At 42.6% G+C, this 20507-nt stretch overlaps 1 protein-coding gene across 1 annotated transcript in view; it reads right to left on the reverse strand.

Moving 5' to 3' along the window:
• Nucleotides 1-20507, reverse strand: part of nlgn2b (neuroligin 2b) — a 75057-nt gene that overhangs the window by 40900 nt on the left and 13650 nt on the right. Inside the window, exon 2 of the mRNA XM_053476111.1 lies at nt 9260-9985. Within this exon, the coding sequence (XP_053332086.1) occupies nt 9260-9740 (481 nt within the window). The 5' untranslated portion in view covers nt 9741-9985. The remainder of the gene's footprint in view (nt 1-9259; nt 9986-20507) is intronic.

Genomic DNA, 20507 nt, shown 5'->3' on the forward strand with positions numbered 1-20507 from the left:
AGAGGAACATGAACAAAATCTGTGCACAGAGGGTGACTTCGGATCAGACTGTTAACCCCATGGCTGTGGTGGCAACGCTACTGACTGCACCTTCTGGAGGACTAATTTAAAATCACATAGATTGTTGTTGTTGGTCTTTCGGCTGCTTCCGTCAAGGGGTCGTCACGGTGCACCATCCAATCTGCACAACAACATGTCACAGGTTTTATGCAGGATGCCATTCCATTTTATCCAGGGTTGGCACCAGCACTCCATCCAGTAGCTGGGGCTTGGGCACTGGCCGGGAATCGAACACGGTACGTAGTGTAAATAATGCAGTGGTGCATTTTTGCTGCCTCTCAGTTCAAGGTTTCAAATTGAGTCGTAAATTCAACTTCTGCCTGTGTGGGAGTTTCACATGTTCTCCTTGTGTCTGCATAGCGTTTCTTCCAGGTTCTTCCTTCAACCTCCCAAAAACATTCCAGAAGATCACTTGGCTATGATGAGATCCACTGTGATTCCAAAAATGATGAAGTGATTGAAAGTGAGGGAGAAATCTATCCATCCATCTCTCCATCTATTGTCTATTCCACTTATCCAGTGTAGGGTCATGGGGGGTGATGTCTATCCCAGGGAACTTAGGGCACAAGGTGGGGTACATCCTGGATGGGGTTCCAACTCATCACAGGGCACAAACACACACTCACACACTACTGTATATTACACACTACAGGGAACTTGGAGCCTATACTGCATGTCTTTGGACAGTGTAAGAGAAAAATGTGGTATGGAAATGAGTATTGCTGCAACCAGGGGTTAAACCTTGGGGGTACATTTTCCTGCACATAGGAGCACCTAAAGGGCACTTCATCACGATTTCTCTGCTGGAAGAGAGCCCGAAAGGGCACTTCATTTCCATTTATATGATTCCTATAGTCACATTATAGAGCGATTTATCATGCAAATGATATGGCATTTGCATACTGAGATAAGACTCATGTTACTACAATAAATGAAGTTTGTAAATGTACAGTATGTCTTTCTATGTAACGACTTTAACGTAAACCTGCTGTCATTGATCTGCTTAATTTACTTAAGTGGAAACGCTGCTCTTAATTTAAATACATTGATCTAGGAATCTTTTTTTTTCAGGGTCTAAATTTCTTTCTTCTTTTTTCTTCGCACAAGACGGCTCCATCATTATGGTTGATCTCTATCCATCTCTCTCACTCTCTTTTTTCCACCCCCTCAATTTTAATCCAAGATCCCTGTATTAGCATTCGCTCTGTCGTCCTGCCTCTTATTCATCTTTCACTTCTCTTTCTATCTCTGTCTCTTCTCCATCCCACTGCTTTTGTCCTCCCCCTCTCCATCCCTTTTCATCTATCTATCTCTTCATCCTCCTTTTCTCTAGGCCTTTTATCTCACTCTATCCTTCCTTCTCTCTCTCTCTCTCTCTCCCTCCATGTGAAAAATGGTTTTAATAAAGTAAACAGTTTTAGCACTAATAAAAATTAGGGAATGCAGAGCTCGGCTGTGGGTGTATGGGTGGAAACAACATCAAGGGGGAAAGTGTGTGTGTGTGTGTGTGTGTGTGTGTGTGTGTGTGTGTGTGTGTGTGTGGTGTTTTGGCAGGCTTCCAGTCCGCACTGTAACAGAGGGTCAGTCGTGCTTTTGTTTAAAGGGAATTTGAATAGAGGAGCAGGCGGCCTGCAGGAACAGACACGCAGGTGAGGAGCTGCCAGTTTCAGGTGTGAGAATGCATTTGGGGAGTAAAAAGGTGTTTATTTAGGTGTGTGTGTGTGTGTGTGTGTGTGTGTGTGTCTTTGTGTACTGTCTCAGCTTAAGTCTGGATACTGATATCTAAACAGGTCAATACTGCTGATAGCTGATACTCCATCAGGAATTTGGACTCAGAAAACACCGGACAAACACAAACATATTTGATTTCTGTCCTCTTCCAAAGAAACACACACACACACACACACACACACACACACACACACACACACACACAAGACGCCATGTCAGCACTACTGAGAGCTTCATCTTAGGTCTTTTTATGCACTGTGTTCCAACAAACACCGAAATTCACTGTCAAACACCATCAACAAACCATCGGTCCCCAGAATTTCACAACATTTACCAAAATTTCCACAAAATACCAGCAAACACCACCAGGATCCAACAAACAGCTACTCCTGCCACAAAACACCAATTACACATTTAGCATTAAAGACAAACACCTTTACACCAAGATTTGCCACCCGACCCACCATAAAGCACCCAACACCTGAAAACATCTACTGTACCTTCACCACCAAACCCAATAAAGACTGAGATAAAATGTCAAATACCACAAAACACCCAGATTTGCCTTAAACATTCACGAGCATGCACTACTTATAACCAAACGTCATGCTCAAACACCGCAAAACACCAACACCCACCCTCAAACACAATAAAAACTCCAAAAACTCCTCTTCAAATCACAAAACGTGTGGAGAAAAAATGCTCACCATCAAACACCACAAAACACCAGCAGTCATTCCTAAACACCATGAAAAATCATCAGCATTCACTATCAAATATTAAAAATCACTAAATAACCAATTTCATATACTTTATATACACATTGTCCACCTTAAATTTAACAGCAATTCAATGCTTTTCTTTGAATTCTTTACAAAAGTCAAACTGAGCACCATTAATCTTCTGGGGGGAAAAAAAGAAATAAATAAAAACGTTAATTGGGAGTGTTTGATCTGATCAGGATGTTGGGGTTTATTATGAAGGTCCATCAGAGTGCAGAAATCCATCCTCTGCTGAAGGAACCTTCCAGCATCACTCAGCACTGTAACTCTTTTAGTATCGATCACGAGGTGAGCGATTTAATAGCTGCACTCACACCGCTCCTCTAAGGCTCCTCTCTGATCGTCTGGCTCTACAAGACAAACTGAGACAGTCAGGATACACAGGGTGTTCCCCTTTAATGGGGGAGTTCCGGGTGGAATCTGTTTTGGGCGAGAAGTTCTAAAAAAAGCAGATGTTTATACTGTAGGTCGTATAAAGATACGATGGCTGAACGTTGTAAGCGTCATCTCGATATCATAACTGCACTTCCCAGTCTTTTACTGCCGTAGTGTCCTCGTGCTACCGGGAGGCTCGCTGAAATCTAGTGCACTCTATAATCCTAAAAGAAAAAGATTTTTAGATAAATGTTGCACACACCTCGAGCCACCAGGTGGTTTTAGTTCTTATTAAGATGATTTCAGAAGTATTATAACTAGACCTTCACAATAATGTGCTGTTGTTTATAGAAATGTTGACAAAAGTGCAGCAATTTGTTCTTTACAAAATTCTAGTATACAAATATAAACATTTATAGGAAGTTTATAAAAATATAGTATATAAGTATATAGAGAGTGAAACACCATTTAAGATCAACGTATTATGTTTTGTACACATTACATTAACCAATGATTGCTATTAACAAACTATTAGCTCATAGGCAAAGGCATAAAGTTAGATACACTGATGGTAGAATGTACAGGACTTTGGATAAGCATGACTTTGCATGTTTTATGCAAAATAAAATAAAAATGTGCATAGTTGATGCAGATGCTAAGACCGCTATCTTTCTTACACACGCTTACGTAGGTAATAATCCCAGCTGGACATGCGGTCTTGTTTTCAGAGATCAAAGGATACGCGAGCCCCTATGACAGCCGTACTGTACATCGACAGGGAGGGGTGTGTGTGTGTGTGTGTGTGTGTGCGTTTGGGATACACACTTTCCCTCTATAAATGAAATAAAAGGAACCTGATCTAATTTTTCACTGGAACACGAGCTGCAAAAAATAGAATTTGTTCTCGCATCGAAAGGAAAATCGTGTGACGGTTTGTTTGCTGAGTCAACTGACTGCTAGGTTTTATTTATAATCAGCCTCTGCACACACACACACACACACACACACACACACATGCACAATTACCAAGCAAATCTACATTTATATTACACTCCTGTAAATCAAATGACTATCGAGCGGCTCCGGTCTCTTCGTCCGGCCGTGTCGTGTTATCGATCGGATAAACAGAATATTCATCTGGAATACATGCAGGGACACGGCAGAAGACGTCCAGACCCGAGTCAGTGTTTCGGTCCCACAAAATGTGTCTAAGAAATGTTTAAAAGATGTGTCCGCCATCACACACACAAAAAAACAACAACTTTATTTCCTGCAGCACTTGGTCGTCTCATTTCTTAGTGGAGAAAGAAAAATCAAAGGCACAACTGCAGTGTAACGAAGAAGAAGAGCAAGAGAAGAGAAAAACTAGAGGAAGAAGAGGAGGAGGAAGTGAGATGGGAAGAGGACGGCTGAATGAAGAGATTTAATGGATATTAAAAGTTGTAGGATATAAGAAATGGCATGAGTGTAGCAAAGAAAGGAGGAGGAGGGAGATGAAAAGTGGTAAAAGGAGGAAGAAAGAGAAGAGGAGAAAAAAAACAAGTCGGAAAGAAGAAGAACAGGAGGACAAAACGGCTAAAGGAACACAGGAGAAAGATGCCAGGGAGTGATGAAAAAGGAAGAGGATGATGTTAAGACGTCATGATTTAAAGGGAATGAACCTAAGGTTAGCTAGGTAGCTTTATCACAGTTAGCACAAAACAAAAGACTAGCTAGCTATGTATCTCTGCTGCGGGATTAGATTAGCGTCCAAAAAATTCTTAACAAACAAAATGAGAAAAATAAAAATAGCTACTTAGACATCTGATGTGATTATAAAATAGATCAAAAACTAGCAGCTGAACAAACATCATAAATGGATATGCTAACAAACGCTGAATGCTAAAATGCCTTAACGTTGACACGTTACAAAAAACGTTACTTTAATGCTTAATGTAGGTCCACAAATCAAGGATGATTAATCATGAAGGACAAAACACACACACACACACACACACACACACACACACACACACACCAGGACGCTGAGTGGCTAAGCGCTATGCTATCAGTCCTTGGCAGTCTCCTGAGCTTTTGGTGTGAGCAGCGAAGTGCTCTCGTCTCTCTGATGACAGACTCATCTCCAGAGATCCGGTGACTGATTCTCCTCCAACATGCGTGCTCGCACACGCACACACACACACACACACACACACGCGCACGCATGCACGCAAACACACTTTTGATTTGCCAAAAGAATGAGCGGATCAGCCCGGGGAGCCATTACTGAGCAAAACTCCTCATTTACTGCAGCCAGTGTGTCGTCCCCTGAGACTTCCTCCTTAGAGGAGAGATTAAAAACGGAGGGACGACTGCAGTGCAGAGAGGAAGAGGAGGAAGACGAGGATGCGGGAAGGAGGAAGAGGATTCCAAACCTCTTTATTTGGGAGGGAAAAAAGCTTAAGATTCAAAATGGAGCGGTCAATTTGGTGCTTGTGTGCATGTTATTTTATTACAGTATAACCTTGGCAATAAAAAAAATGTGTGTGTGTGTGTGTGTGTTCATTAGTCAGCATTTGTTAATTTGCATCACATCGGCAGTTTATTATTTTTATCACCGTACACACTGCCCTTTTGTTCTCCCTCGAAAATGGACAGAGCAATTTTAAAGCCTGAAATCCTTTTAATAAAAAATAATAAATCTAATACATAATCAAACCAGCTGCTAAACTGTCCGTCATGTCTGTAACGTTACATTCGTTCGTGCTGCTCAACCTCTAAAAAACACCTTTATTCCCAGGGTGTATGCGTTTACATAAACATAACATACAGCACGTTGTATGTTACAATCTAAGGACAGACACACACACACTTTTAACTCCGCTGTCTCGAGTATCCTTGTAGCTTGTGCACATCCTCCGAAATCAATGCAGGATGCAATAATGGATATAAACAGCAGGGGGCAGCATAGTCAGCAGGCACGTCAAAAATAGCGAAAAGTTTTGAGGAGAAGCTCAAACAGTTTCGCAGTTACACCCATCTGTGTCCATGATGAAACTTTACGTCGTCTACCGCGGTGACAAACAAGCAGTTTATCTGAACAGTGTAGCGGAAAATATTTACCATCTTAACGCCGTCATGTTTAGGAGTGATACCCCCTACTGGAACCCCGGAATCATGCGTAGTATGTAGGGTGGTAACGATGGGGGACAAGGATTCTTTTGGGTGTCAGTTACAGTATTTGTTTTTTGTGGTTATTTTTTAATTTGTTCATGTTTGCATTTGAGGTGAAAACAGGTTGCGGTTTCTCTACAATCCTACAGGTGGGACGCTCTAAACTGTTTACACACGGACAGGCAGGACAGATCCTGTTGTTTAATACTTACAGAATCACAATAGAAAACGAATCCGCTCGGAGGTATGATCATATTGTATCGCAGGATCCCTGGTGAATCCATTCCAAGAGCTTGACAAGAGCTCTTTATGCGTCCCCGACCCAAAAGGTTCTGTGTGGAACTTCACAAAGGAATGGATTCTACCTAAATTACCTGAGTGTCAAAGAACCCACGTAAAGATCCTCAAGAACCAAATACTTAATGCTAAGCAGCTTCACTAAGGGTCGAGTTCTGAAAGGTTCTGTTCAGTTTAGATCGATTCAGAACCTGTAAGGTGCATAATTAAACTCTCATAGTCCAATTACAGTGGTGTGAAAAACTATTTGCCCCCTTCCTGATTTCTTATTCTTTTTCATGTTTGTCACACTTAAATGTTTCTGCTCATCAAAAACCGTTAACTATTAGTCAAAGATAACATAATTAAACACAAAATGCAGTTTTTAAATGAAGGTTTACGTTATTAATGGAGAAAAAAAACTCCAAACCTGCATGGCCCTGTGTGAAAAATTGATTGCCCCCTTGTTAAAATTTTTTTACTGTGGTTTATCACACCTGAGTTCAATTTCTGTAGTCACCCCCAGGCCTGATTACTGCCACACCTGTTTCAATCAAGAAATCACTTAAATAGGAGCTACCTGACACAGAGAAGTAGACCAAAAGCACCTCAAAAGCTAGACATCATGCCAAGATCCAAAGAAATTCAGGAACAAATGAGAACAAAAGTAATTGAGATCTATCAGTCTGGTAAAGGTTATAGAGCCATTTCTAAAGCTTTGGGACTCCAGCGAATCACAGTGAGAGCCATTATCCACAAATGGCAAAAACATGGAACAGTGGTGAACCTTCCCAGGAGTGGCCGGCCGACCAAAATTACCCCAAGAGCGCAGAGACAACTCATCCGAGAGGCCACAAAAGACCCCAGGACAACATCTAAAGAACTGCAGGCCTCACTTGCCTCAATTAAGGTCAGTGTTCACGACTCCACCATAAGAAAGAGACTGGGCAAACCACTTTTAAGCAAAAAGAACATTAAGGCTCGTCTCAATTTTGCTAAAAAACATCTCAATGATTGCCAAGACTTTGGGGAAAATACCTTGTGGACCGACGAGACAAAAGTTGAACTTTTTGGAAGGTGCGTGTCCCGTTACATCTGGCGTAAAAGTAACACAGCATTTTAGAAAAAGAACATCATACCAACAGTAAAATATAGTGGCGGTAGTGTGATGGTCTGGGGTTGTTTTGCTGCTTCAGGACCTGGAAGGCTTGCTGTGATAGATGGAACCATGAATTCTACTGTTTACCAAAAAATCCTGAAGGAGAATGTCCAGCCATCTGTTCGTCAACTCAAGCTGAAACGATCTTGAGCTGCAGCAGGACAAAGACTTTGGAGTGGCCTAGTCAAAGGCCTGACCTGAATCCTATTGAGATGTTGTGGCATGACCTTAAAAAGGCGGTTCATGCTAGAAAACCCTCAAATAAAGCTGAATTACAACAATTCTGCAAAGATGAGTGGGCCAAAATTCCTCCAGAGCGCTGTAAAAGACTCGTTGCAAGTTATCGCAAACGCTTGATTGCAGTTATTGCTGCTAAGGGTGGCCCAACCAGTTATTAGGTTCAGGGGGCAATTACTTTTTCACACAGGGCCATGTAGGTTTGGATTTTTTTTCTCCCTAAATAATAAAAACCATCATTTAAAAACTGCATTTTGTGTTCACTTGTGTTATATCTTTGACTAATAGTTATATGTGTTTGATGATCAGAAACATTTTGTGTGACAAACATGTAAAAGAATAAGAAATCAGGAACGGGGCAAATAGTTTTTCACACCACTGTATATTACTCTTATAGAAAGTAAGACCTTGTCGTTTTTGATGAAGCCCTGAAGAACACGTTTTTTTCCCCCTAAGACGGTACCAACAACTATATGTTAAACTCCGTTCTAGATGAGCAATCATTTGGACTTCCTAAAAGGGAGTGTAGATACATACAGTATTAAATACCTAAAACCTTAAGCTGGTATGCAAATAAACCTCTTTTAGAAGACTAAGACATTTTAAATATGTAATAAACCCATGAGGAACCATAAAGGAACAAATTTTGAAACAGTGTACAGAACAAAAAGAGCTCTCTTTGAAGATTCTTTTATAGATTCTTAGCAGTATCAGGTATCAGGCTGCTCTGGTCTTGAAGGTTTCTACACCTAGCACAGGTCTCGAGACAACCAACAGGTTACACTGAGGAAGAGGAAGGAGAGGAGAGAGAGGGGTTTAAGGGATATGAAGAGGAGGACAAAAAAGGAGACTGTAACTAATATCTGGAGGTTTAAAGAAAAGAGGAGAGAAGAAGGAATTAAAAGAAAGAAAGGAACGAGAGAAGGAGGACGATGAAGAAGAGGCAGAGATCAGGAATGGGAAATAATTTTATGATCTTTAAGAGGAGGATGAAGAACAGAAGAACTGCTAATGTTTTGAAGGACATGAAAGCGTGGAAAAGGGAAAGGACGGACAAATGTTTGAGAATTTTTATTTGGAACAATTTTTTTCGAAAGTCAAGAAACGTTCATCATGACACACACACACACATGAAAACAACCTACATGCAAAGACTCACTAAAGTAGACAATCAGAGAACAAGAGCATGCCTGTGTGTGTGTGTGTGTGTGTGTGTGTTTATTGAGATTCTTCAAAAGAGAACAGTTAATGGACTAAAATGTTTCATATTTAAAATCTTTAAAAGTTTTATATCACTTCTGAATCGTGTGTGTGTGTGTTTGGTGATGGACTACAGGGGAAGCTCTGTGATTGGTCGAAACAACCTGCGCTTGTGAAACTGGGCAGGGCTTGGACACATTCAGTGAGGTCACAAGAGCAGATCTGCAGTGCATTGTGGGATTTTTTTTTTGTGTGTGTGTGTGTGTGTGTGTGTGAGGCGTCTCACCGTCCTCCGTGGGGACGTAGATGTTGAGGTAGAGACAGTCCTCGCTCTGATCCTGCAGGTACGCCGCTGCAGCATCCAGGTTCTCCGTGAACCACACAGGCATCATAATTTCAGGCAGCGCTCCGTGGACGTTCTGTGGACACGCAGGGGGGAAGCGTGTGGCGTTCCGGATGTCGTGCCAGGCTCCCGGGGCTTCAGGAGGCTGGAATCGCCGGTCCCCGATGGGCGGCGTGGCGTACGGGACGCCGAGAAACTGCTCCACAGGGCCGAGGATCTCGTTGTTCAGCTCCTTCCGGATGCCACGGATCTTCCCGTAACTGGTGGAGACGATGGGGTGTTTGGAGGAGCCGAATTCCGAGCGCTGGCACGAAGAGAGCGCCAACCGGAGCGCCAATCCTAACAACCATAACAAACAGGCGTCCCGTTTACGGTGGGGGCGGGAAAACGACCGCCGGCGTCCACCGTCGCAGGGTAGAGACATGGCGGCGAGTGAGGAATGGAAGGCGGAGGAAAGGTCCCACTTCCTGTCTTGAAGGGATCAAAGTAAAGGGTGGTGATGGGAAAAAAAGGAGGGGTTGGAGATACAGTGTGTGTGTGTATGTGTGTGTGTGTGTGTGTGTGTGTGGCCTAGCGGTGCACGAGAGAGGCCTGACGCAGAGCGCTGAAGAGCTTCATGCTGACGTTACTGCACCATCCACATCGTCCTCCCTGAGCTCCGTCAGCTTCCTGCAGAGAGACAGAGAGAGACAGAGAGAGAGAGAGAGAGAGAGAGAGAGAGAGAGAGAGAGAGTGTTTATAAAATGAGGAAGAGTTAAAGAAGGAGAGAGATAAGAAGATAAGAAGAAAAAGACAACAAAAGCGAAAATGAGAGACAGATGAGAGAGAGAGAGCACAAAATAGTGCAAGAGGGATAGACAGAGAGAGAGAGAGAGAGAGAGAGAGGAGAGGACATGCATGAGAGAGAAAGGAAGAGGAAGAGAGAGAGAAACAGAAAAGGGAGATACAGGATAGAATGTGTGAGAGAACGATGGATACAACATAGAGAGGGAATGTAAAGAAGAGAGAGAGAGAGAGAGAGAGAGAGAGAAAAGGAAGGAGGACAGACAGAGAGGGACAGTTAAAGTCATACACTTGTTGTCAGAAACCACACACACACACACACACACACACAGACAGAGGCTATGCTAACTGTTACTTAGCAATGATTCTGATGCAGAAATTAATTACATTTATACAAACCACGCCTCCTTCACAGTAATAAGCCACGCCCCCTTCACTGTAATAAGCCACGCCTCCTTCACAGAAACAAGTGCTCAAACTGGAGACTCCTTCCATACCGGTCACGTTTACACAAAGCCCCAGCAGCTCGACTCTTCCACACGCTTGTGTGTCTGCGTATCAGTGGAGCGTGCGGCGTAAACGTCCCTGCACACTGTTGCTATGGAAACCGTTACGTGTTAAAACGAGCGTGGGATAATTAGCGATAAAGTGTATTTTAGGTCAGGTAGAATTTGTTTCAATTAAGCTGAAATGACTCTAATCTACCTGTAAAGTGGATATGAGAAGGAGCTGTGTGTGTGTGTGTGTGTGTGTGTGTGTGTGTGTGATGAAATGCCTAATGTTTGCATATTTATGAGACACAATTAAGGCCAGAGGCTTGTGCACGGCTAACAGGCTGCCAGGACCTTATACATATGCATTTCTGTTTTGACCCCCTGTTGTCTCTCTCTCTCACACACACACACACACACATACACACACACACGAAGAATAACATAAGATGAAAGTAGACGCTGGCTTGAAAGTTGTGTAATTAAAGTGGAATAATGAAAGACTTAAGGGATTAAAGCGACATGTGCACACGACTTACAGGGATCAGGATCAGGATGGAGTGCGGCGTCGCTTATCACTCGCTTAACACAAAAATAAAAAGAAATACTTTTTTTTTTTTTTGCTATAAAAAGTGGGCAGGGCTAATTAGGTAATCAGGTAAAGCTTGCACACAATGCGTTACAATTGTGCAACTAATTTAAAGAGATAAAAATGCTCTAGTGATACCAACAGTATTAATAATAATGATAATAATGATCCCAAGTGCTTGCTAAGGTATTTCAGGTGTTTGCTATGGTGTTACTATGCTGGTTGCTATGCTACCCCAGGTGGTTGATGTGTGTAGCTCAGTGGTTGCTATGGTATTCCAGATGTTTGATATTATCTTTTCATATCCTCAGTTGCTAGGGTCTCGCTAGAGAGGTGATTAGGGTGTAATTGGGTGGATGCTATACTATCTCAGGTGGTTGCTTGGGGGTTGCTATGGTATTCCGGGTGGTTGCTATGGTGTTACTAGGGGGATGCTATGGTATTCCGGGTGGTTGCTATGGTGTTACTAGGGAGATGTTGGGGGATTACTAGGCTGGTTGCTCTGCTATTCTAGGTGGTTGATATGGTTTGCTCAGGGACTGTTATGTATTCCAGTTGTTTGCTTTTATTTTCTAATAGTTATTTTTCCTGGTTTCTAGTTGTTACTAGGGTGGATGATATTCTATCCCGGGTGGTTGCTTGGGGATCGCTTATTAGTTGCTATGGTATTCCAGGCAGTTGCTATGGAGCTATTTGGAGGGGTGTTCTATGCCAGTTGCTAGAAATTGCTCAGTGGTTGCTCTGGTATTCCAGAAGTTTGCTATAATTTTCCCAGGCAGGTGCTAAGTTATCCCATTAGTGGGATATGGCATTCCAGGTGGTCTGGATGCTAGAGTGTTAGGTGGGAACTGTGGTATCCTAGGGGTTGCTTGGTGGTTGCTGTGGTATTCCAAGTGGTTGCTATTCTCTTCACAGGTATGGTCTGATTGTGTTGGATGCTGAAGTGGTACTATGCTTTCCAATGTGGTTGCTAGATGTTGCTCTGTGGTTGCTATGGTACTGTATTCCAGATGTTTAGTATTTCCCAGAATGGGTGCTAGGATACAGATAGTTTTTATAAGAACCCAGATGGTCGGTAGCATGCTTGGTGGCTTGGCAGCTGCCACGTGGTTGTATTCATGCTCCTAGGCAGTTCCTAGTGTATTCCAGGTAGTGTTATTAGGGTGGATGATAGAGGGCTGATAGGAGAATGCTGTGCTAACCCATGTTGCTTTGGTCGCTTGGATTTTGTTATGGTATTTCAGGTGGTTGCTAGGGTGTTGCTAGGATGTTGGGAGTGTTACTAATGTGGATGCGAGGCCATTGCTAGAGTTTGCTTGGTGGTTGCTATCTTATTCCAGCTGGTGTATTTGGTATTGCAGCTGGTTGTTAAGGTTGGTTATCGGGCTGGATGCTGGTGTGTTACTATGGTAGATGCCATGCTATCTCAGGTGGTTGCTAGTGGTTGCTTGGGGTTACTATGATAATCCAGCTGGTTGCTATCATGTTTGCTTTCAGTTGCTATGGTATCCCAAGTGGTGGGTATGGGATTCCAGGTGGTTGCTAGGTTGTTATTAAAGTGGTTGCTAGGGGTGTTACTCAGGTGAAATCTTTGATGTCCTGGGTGGTTTCTAGGCTGGAATAAAAATAATAGTTTTTTTTTATATACTGAAAACCCTAAATGTCATGTAAAGTCTGGATTTTCTATCAGTCAGTTATTTGTGATATGAAGTTAAAATATTTTCGAAGGTTTTGTCTATTTCCTCTTAATTTTCTTCATGCACGATGATCAAGACTCTTATCTATTATTGTATTTTATATTATCTAAAGCTAAAGCGTGTTATGCTACAGTAACAGTGTTCCTAGAACTGGGCCCTGAGGAACACCACAGGGTTCAGTCTGTGACAAACATTTAACTTGATGATTTTTATCGAGTCGTGATCAAACATTTGGTGCGTTTTCACAGTGTCTGTAAGAGATGCAAACCATTTTCCGGCTGCTGCTTGACCAAACAGAGCTTTTCTTATTTAACAGCTGTACCTAAAGTCAGCATTCGTGCGTGTGTGTGCGCGTTTGCACGAGCCGAATGTTGTGACCCTCTGTTAGCGATGAGCTACAGTAGTGTGGCTGTCGTGTTGTTCAGACATGCCAATAAAGCACTCAGAGTGAACGGAGATGTAACGGAGACCTAATCGAGCATGCGTGTGAATGAGTGTGTGTGTGTGTGTGTCTGTGTGTGTGTGTGTGTGTGTGTGGGCAGATCGGTAAAGCACCCAGTAGCTCTGTTCCTGAGCTAAGTGATTTCATCACTATTCTTTATCTCACCCGGGTGCTGAGCAGAGAGGATTATGGGTAATCAAAACAGACTTCCATGACAGTTTTTTTTCTATCACTTCCAGAAAAGTGACATGCTTTTTTGGACACCTTACATAAACGGTAAACTCCTTTCAGCAGTGAGGAATTATGGGTATTTGTGGGAATTCTTTACTGATCATGCCATTTCGTACCTGACACTTTTGGGAGAAGTGCCCTTCATACACACTGCATGTGCCCTACTCTGTGTGATGAAAGGAATCTCTCTGGATCTCCTTTCATCCTGCACTCCAGTCCTCCTGTCCCCTCATCATCAGCTCCCCGTCACGACTCGGATCCGTCTCGCTTCCGTCCGTCACACGAGTTTGCACTTGAGGCATGAGAGGAGGAGTGTGGAGCGTCGAGAGGGTTCTTCAACAGGAAGGTGGACTCCTAATGTCCTGTCTGTGTTTTTTTTCTTTTCTTTTTTGTACGTTCTCGCGCTCATACCTACGGCCGCGGTGCCGATGTTCACCTTCACGCCTGGGACTAAAGCGAGAGAGCTGAAAGAGAGCACTCGTCTCAGCGTCCGTGATGCTCAGAAAGGGTTCCTACGTAGGGCCTAGGGAGAGACGTGCTTCCTGGAACACGTATCAAGTGCTAGCTTTTAATACACGCGGTGCTGAGTGAAGCGCTAACGATTATTCAATCAGCGTTTGATATTCGACTCAGTGGTGGAGTGGAGGCTTTGGTTACGGGGTGCGCTTTCCCAGCATGCACTGCTGCAATTCATACAAGGTGATGAAAAAGCCCGTAACAAAGCAGGAAGTAAAAAACAAACATGACATAAACCAGCATCAAAATAGGAAGTGTGAAAAAAATAACGATGAGAATCTCCATAATTAATGCATCGCCATGGAAACAATGCTGATTTTTAACTTTGACTAGGCACACACACACACACACACACACACACGGTGCAAAATATACCAAGAACCACACGTTACTTTCCAACAATGTTTATTAATCCGTTAACGCTAAAACCACTGGTCGCTCAAGGATCGATGATTATCGCCCTCCGCTCATCAGGGCATCACCGCGGGGGGTCTTTCTTTGTCTCCGTGGCGACAAATGCAATCAAGAGACCATCAAACACCCGGAGAGCCTGATCAGAATGAAGGATTCCTTACTCGCACCCACCAGAGCGGCACGGCAGCGGCAACAGACGCCACGTTAACGACATCTCCCGTTAGCTTCGTTGCTTGTTGCCATGGTGACCGTGAGGCCCGGGAAGCTTGTAGCGATCTCGCAACTTCTAAAGTCCATGCAGAAATATCAGCTGGTAAAAGATGTTGCGTCTCAGCGACATCGCCATAGAGACAGAAATCAGACTCTTCCTCTCAATCTCATTTATAATGAGAACTGAGAGCCTGTTGGAGGTGATGCTGCCCGGTTACTGTCGCTAGCCTGTGATTGGTCAAGTGGTGTAACCAGGGCGGGCTTTAATGATGGGTCGTCAGCCATGCTACAAGCTCTGGGCTGTGTGTGTGAGCGAGAGTGTGTGTGTGTGTGTGGTTATGTGTTAGGGTTCATCCCTTCACTGCAGTGGTGAGAGCCAATCTGTTTGCTAATTACTGTTCATTCACAAAGAGCACAGAGACTGAGAGAGCAAATAGAGCGTGTGTGTGTGTGTGTGTGTGTGTGAGTCTACCAGCTGCACAGCCTCCAGACAAAGCTTGTTCTGAATGAACAGACCTGCACTAACACATGAACACAGCATACCCTATAAACCGTATGTGTGTGTGTGTGTGTGTGCTGTCAGAACTGCTCTAATATTTTCTTAATTTCCATAGTTACACACTCAGAGCATCTACACTCCATTGGTCTACACACAGGGGCTTTTACTTCTCGAGTCGTTTGTATAAAACCGTCATACGTTACTGAGTACACGGCGCCGCCCTGCTGGCGGAGCCACTCAACACTCAGAGCTGAATTCAATTTTAGCTTCCCTAGGGATATTTCTAAAAATGTCATACTGTGGAGGAGCTGGGTGTGAGAGTCGCTGATGCTTCAGAGCAGGAGAAGACGTCAAGCTTCGCACAAACATCTCTGATAAACCCCGCGTCTGTGTCACACAAACAACTTCATGCAGGAACTTTAAACTACTGATTACTGCTGCTTATAACTCTTTATAACTGTTGCTCTTTATAACTGTTGCTCTTTATAACTGTGTATTGCTATTAGCGACTCTTTATTGCTACACATTACTGTGTATTGAGCTACTACAGTTTATTACTGCTTAATACAGCTTATTACTGTTAATTCCAGTGGATTAGTCCTTATTACTGCTTATTACTGCTAAGTACAGTGCATTACTGCTTAATAGTGTTTTAAAGGTTCCCTATTGCTTATTACTGCCTGCTACTGCACATTACTGCTTTACACGGCTAATTACGCTTCACTTCCGCTGAGTAATACCACTTACAGCTTATTACAGTTTAATTCTGCTTATTACATGTTATTACCGCTTATTACAAGTTTGATAAAGCTTATTACACTGTAGTTAAATACCACTTATTACAGGTTAATAGCAGTTATTTTCATTTAATACCGCTTATTACAGTTTAATACCGCTTATTACAAGTTTGATACTGATTATTACATGTTACCACTTATTAAAGTTAAATACCGCTTATTAAAGTGTAATACCGCCTATTACAGGTTAATAGCAGTTATTTCCATTTAATACCGCTTATTACAAGTTTGATACAGCTTATTACTGGTTATTACAGTTTAATAGTTCTTATTACTGCTTTTGCAGTTTAGTATCACATATTAGCTGTAAGCTCCAGGTTTTATCTTTTAATACCAATTATTACAGTTTAACTTTATACTTATTACAGGTTAGAGCCGCTTACTTCTGTTACTGCTTATTACAGTTTAACGCCGCTTATGTGTGATATTGCTTTTTACGGTTTAAGATTCTTCCCTCTTATTTATATTTAAAACAGTTGGAGATGGTTTGCTCTGGTCCCGCTCACACACTTTATTACTGCTCTATGCTGTTTACCGCTGCTTACTGCAGGTGATTTATGGCTCTATAACACTCTAATACACACAGAGTTTATAAGCCGTGCCTTCACCGTCTCTGCGTGTCTCAGGTCAGTGTGTGTGGGCAGACAGATGAAAGTGAGTGTGAACAGTTCAGCAACTGCTCTGCTGCCATTACACACACACCTTGAACTCTCTCTCTCTTACTCTCTTTCTGTCTCTCTCTCTCTCTCTCTCTCTCTCTCACACACACACACACAAACGTTTTTAAACGTGCATCAAACAGGAGCCAGAATAGAAGACGAATACCTAAAAGTTCCACGCGCTGTTACAAAGTATCGTGACCTTACAGGATATTCTCCACTCTCCTTTTCAGCCACAAACAAACAAAGGAGATTAAAGGCTAATCAACAGCGTGAAGGTGGAATGTGTGTATTATCTTCTCTTATTAATTTCAAAACGATGGCTGACTGCAGGTTCCAGTTTGTTCTATTGGGTTAAAAATTAAGGATGTGAAACACACCTCCATATACGAGTATGAGTGCCTCCATATACGAGTACGAGTGCCTCCATATACGAGTACGAGTGCCTCCATATACAAGTGCACTCTGGAGTGGAGAATTAGTAACGTGAGAAACTTCTGAGCAACATTTCAAAAAAAAAATTATAGTAGATAAAATCTCAGATAAAAGGACAAATATATAATTATAATTGGGGGTGTGGTTAATGGGTGTGGTCAGAGTGGAACCAGGGGCAGGACTGAAGCTGTATGAACCTGAGGAGTCACTGATAGATCACTTTAATACGAGATGTCATGCATGTGTGTGTGTGTGTGTGTGTGTGTGTGTGTGTGTGTGTGTGAAACGAGGCCTGTGATTGAGCTGCAGGTCATCAATACTATCCATTGGAGGAAGAAGTGGGCGGAGCCAACGACCCACACTACTGTAATAAATCATTTGCTTTCTCATAATAGTCACGAGAGAGAGAGAGAGGGAGAAGATAGAGGCACCGAGAACACACATACTCACACACACACACACACACACACACACACACACATTGCTGTCGTTATAGTCATTTCAGTAAATCATCATGACTGACAACAAAGGTCACATGACAAAGATCATGTCACCTGAGTGACTGTAAAGGCCACATGATTGACTCTGGAGGTCACGTGACTGGCAGTAGAGGTCACATAACACGTTACGATGTGTTTCTTTAAAGCTTATTGATATAACTATAAATATATATAATATAAAAACTTATGTAAAACTTTCTTAACAAAATCTTTGGTATAATTCACCAGGTTCCCTAAAGGGACATGGGAGGGAAAAAATGTGCAGGAGGAGATCCTCACAATCCCCCCGAGTGATTCCTCTTCTGACTCGTTCTTTTTATGATTGCTAGACGAGAGGTTAGACCAGAAATAATATCAGTCTGTTGTTATTTTAAGACGCGAAGGTCAGCTGTTCTGGAACAGTTCTCGCGAGAACAGTATTGTGTCGAGTGTGTTTGTAAAACCCATCGAGCTCCATGATGAAACTGTCTCTCATGAAGACCAAAACTGAGCTCTGCTGCAGAGGAGAAGTTCATTTAGAGTCACCAGCCTCAGAAATCACCAATTAACAACCAGCACCTCAGATTAGAGCCGTTATGAAGCTTCATGGAGCAGAAGGAGCAGATATACATCTCAATATCAACTGTTCAGAGGAGATTATTGTGTGTTTAGGATAAACGCCTTCAGCATTGTTTTACAGTGTAGACCCTGGAATCATATGAGAGACAGTATCATCATGGTGCTTGATGGGTTTTGCAAATGCACTTGACACAATACTGTACTTGAAAGAACAACATAACATGAAAAAGAGCTCTTGATATGGACTCGTTATCGGCAGTACATGTGGGAATCAGATCGGAACTGAAAAAATGTGGATTGTCTCATTTCCAATTATTATTATTATTATTCAAATAAATTTCATATACGAGGTGCACCACTGGAGGGAAACTCTTTTCAGCCACAGCACTTTAAGAAGCATCGCAACGTCGCGTCCCTGTCCCCAGCCAGCCCTGTTTTTATTTCCTCTTCAGTGTCCTTATAATATTTAACAGCCGTTTGTTTTTTAACGCGCGATCGCAGCTGAGCCGTACGATGTGCTGCTCTCAGGCTTTTTAAACGTCGTTCCTTCATTACGTTATAATTGCACCTAGCTCTTCTGCATGCCCGAGCGACACCACGTTAACATTTAGAAAAAAAAAGAAGAAAAAATGTGGTTATAAAGTTCCTTCGCAGTAAAGGTCAGGCAAAGATGGAGGACGGGATTCGTTCCACAAGGAAAATGACTTCATAGGCAAAATGCAAGGAAACTTTTTTAAGAGGGGTGCGGTACATTTAATTATTTCCAGCCTTATTTAATGTATCAACTTAAAATAAAACAAGTTTGAAATTTAACCTTAGAAAAAAAAAATATGTTTGAAATTGTGTTTTTAACCCATGCTCAATTAACATCAAGGTTAGCGCTCGCCTGCTTGCCCGGGGCAAATAAACTGAAATCCTCAACTGTACTGTATTAATCTATTTTTCTGTTGTCTGCTTCCACTAGCCAATGCCTTGTGTTGAGTCCATCGACCAATCAGAGGGTGTGTTCCCGACTGTGCAGAAGCTGTGAGCTCAAACACACCGCGAACAGATGAATAAAATCCAGCGTAGCGGGGCTACAAAGTGAAACAAGTTGATCTAAAACACATTCTTGGGTCTGCTATGACCAGGAACGTGTTCTGTTTCACCTTTCAGAGTTTCTTATCTGAGTTGAATGATGATTGCATGATGTTAGCCTGGTAGCGTCAGTGTAAGGTTGCTAACGATTCCTAGCTGCTAGCTGTATAAAAAAAAGAGAAAGATTTAATGTCAGTTTTCTTAATATTTCATCTTTATTGCATAAGTTTTTTCATCTGCCGGTTCTCTTTAGCCACAAAAAGCCTTACCAGACCCTGATGTCCTTTCCGATGATCTCTTCAAGATTTCCGCGGCGTCAAGATCATAACACGGGTGAGCATGGGTTGAACTTGACCATGTGTTTTGTTCTGGATTTCTTAGGGTTTTCTTCTCCTGGCGTGCGATAGCGACCGCACGCTCGGATCTTCTAGTGTTTTTCATTGGCGTCTATTTCATTGGGTGTGACTTGTTGTCTTGTGTTGCGTTGTCCTTGTTTTTAAAAGACATTGGTCCTCATTTTGTTCGCTATGCTAACCCAATCTGGATTCATGTCTGGCTTTTAGTCCAGACATGTTATTACATGTAAATGTTTTATAATTACCATCCGTCCGCAGCTGAATCCACACCGACAGTCTTATAGAGGCTTCAGTGTCCAACAGCTCAGCTCGCATTGGTACGATCAGGGTTTTACAGACACTGCAGGACATTTCACTGGAGATTTTCAATTCAAAAAGTAAAATACCTGGAGTGTGAGTAGATGGAACTCAGATCTGATTTCTAAGAGGAAAAAAACCTCACTCATGTAGTACAGCACTTATCCTGTGCAGGGTCGCAGGGGGGCTGAAGCCTCTCCCGGGGGACTTTAAAAACACCTACGGCGCCGTTAATGGTATTAAACGTTGTTGTCTGTTGCGCCACAGATTACAAACCATTTCTACCGATACATAATCATTTCTTTTCTTCCCTCGACAGATATTTTTCCAGCATTGAGTGTAAAACCTTCGACTCCACAGCGGCGCAGAATCAGAAAAGCAGAAGTAAGCAGGTCACGCTCTGAGGCCAGAAGCACGTCTCTGAAGACTCTCGGAGAAAGCAGAACAACGGATGACTGACAGCTCAAATAAACACACAGCCTTGCTGCTGCTCTTCTCCGTCTGATCTGATATTTTTTTTTGTTTGTTTGTTTTTTTTCCATGCATGGCACGTGAGACTGTAACAAAATAATCTACGTTCACTAAGCCGTGACGAGGCATGGACACGTGAAGGTCTCTGCTGCTTTAACCAACCGTCACC

Source organism: Clarias gariepinus, chromosome 17, assembly GCF_024256425.1.
Source record: "Clarias gariepinus isolate MV-2021 ecotype Netherlands chromosome 17, CGAR_prim_01v2, whole genome shotgun sequence".
Taxonomy (NCBI): domain Eukaryota; kingdom Metazoa; phylum Chordata; class Actinopteri; order Siluriformes; family Clariidae; genus Clarias; species Clarias gariepinus.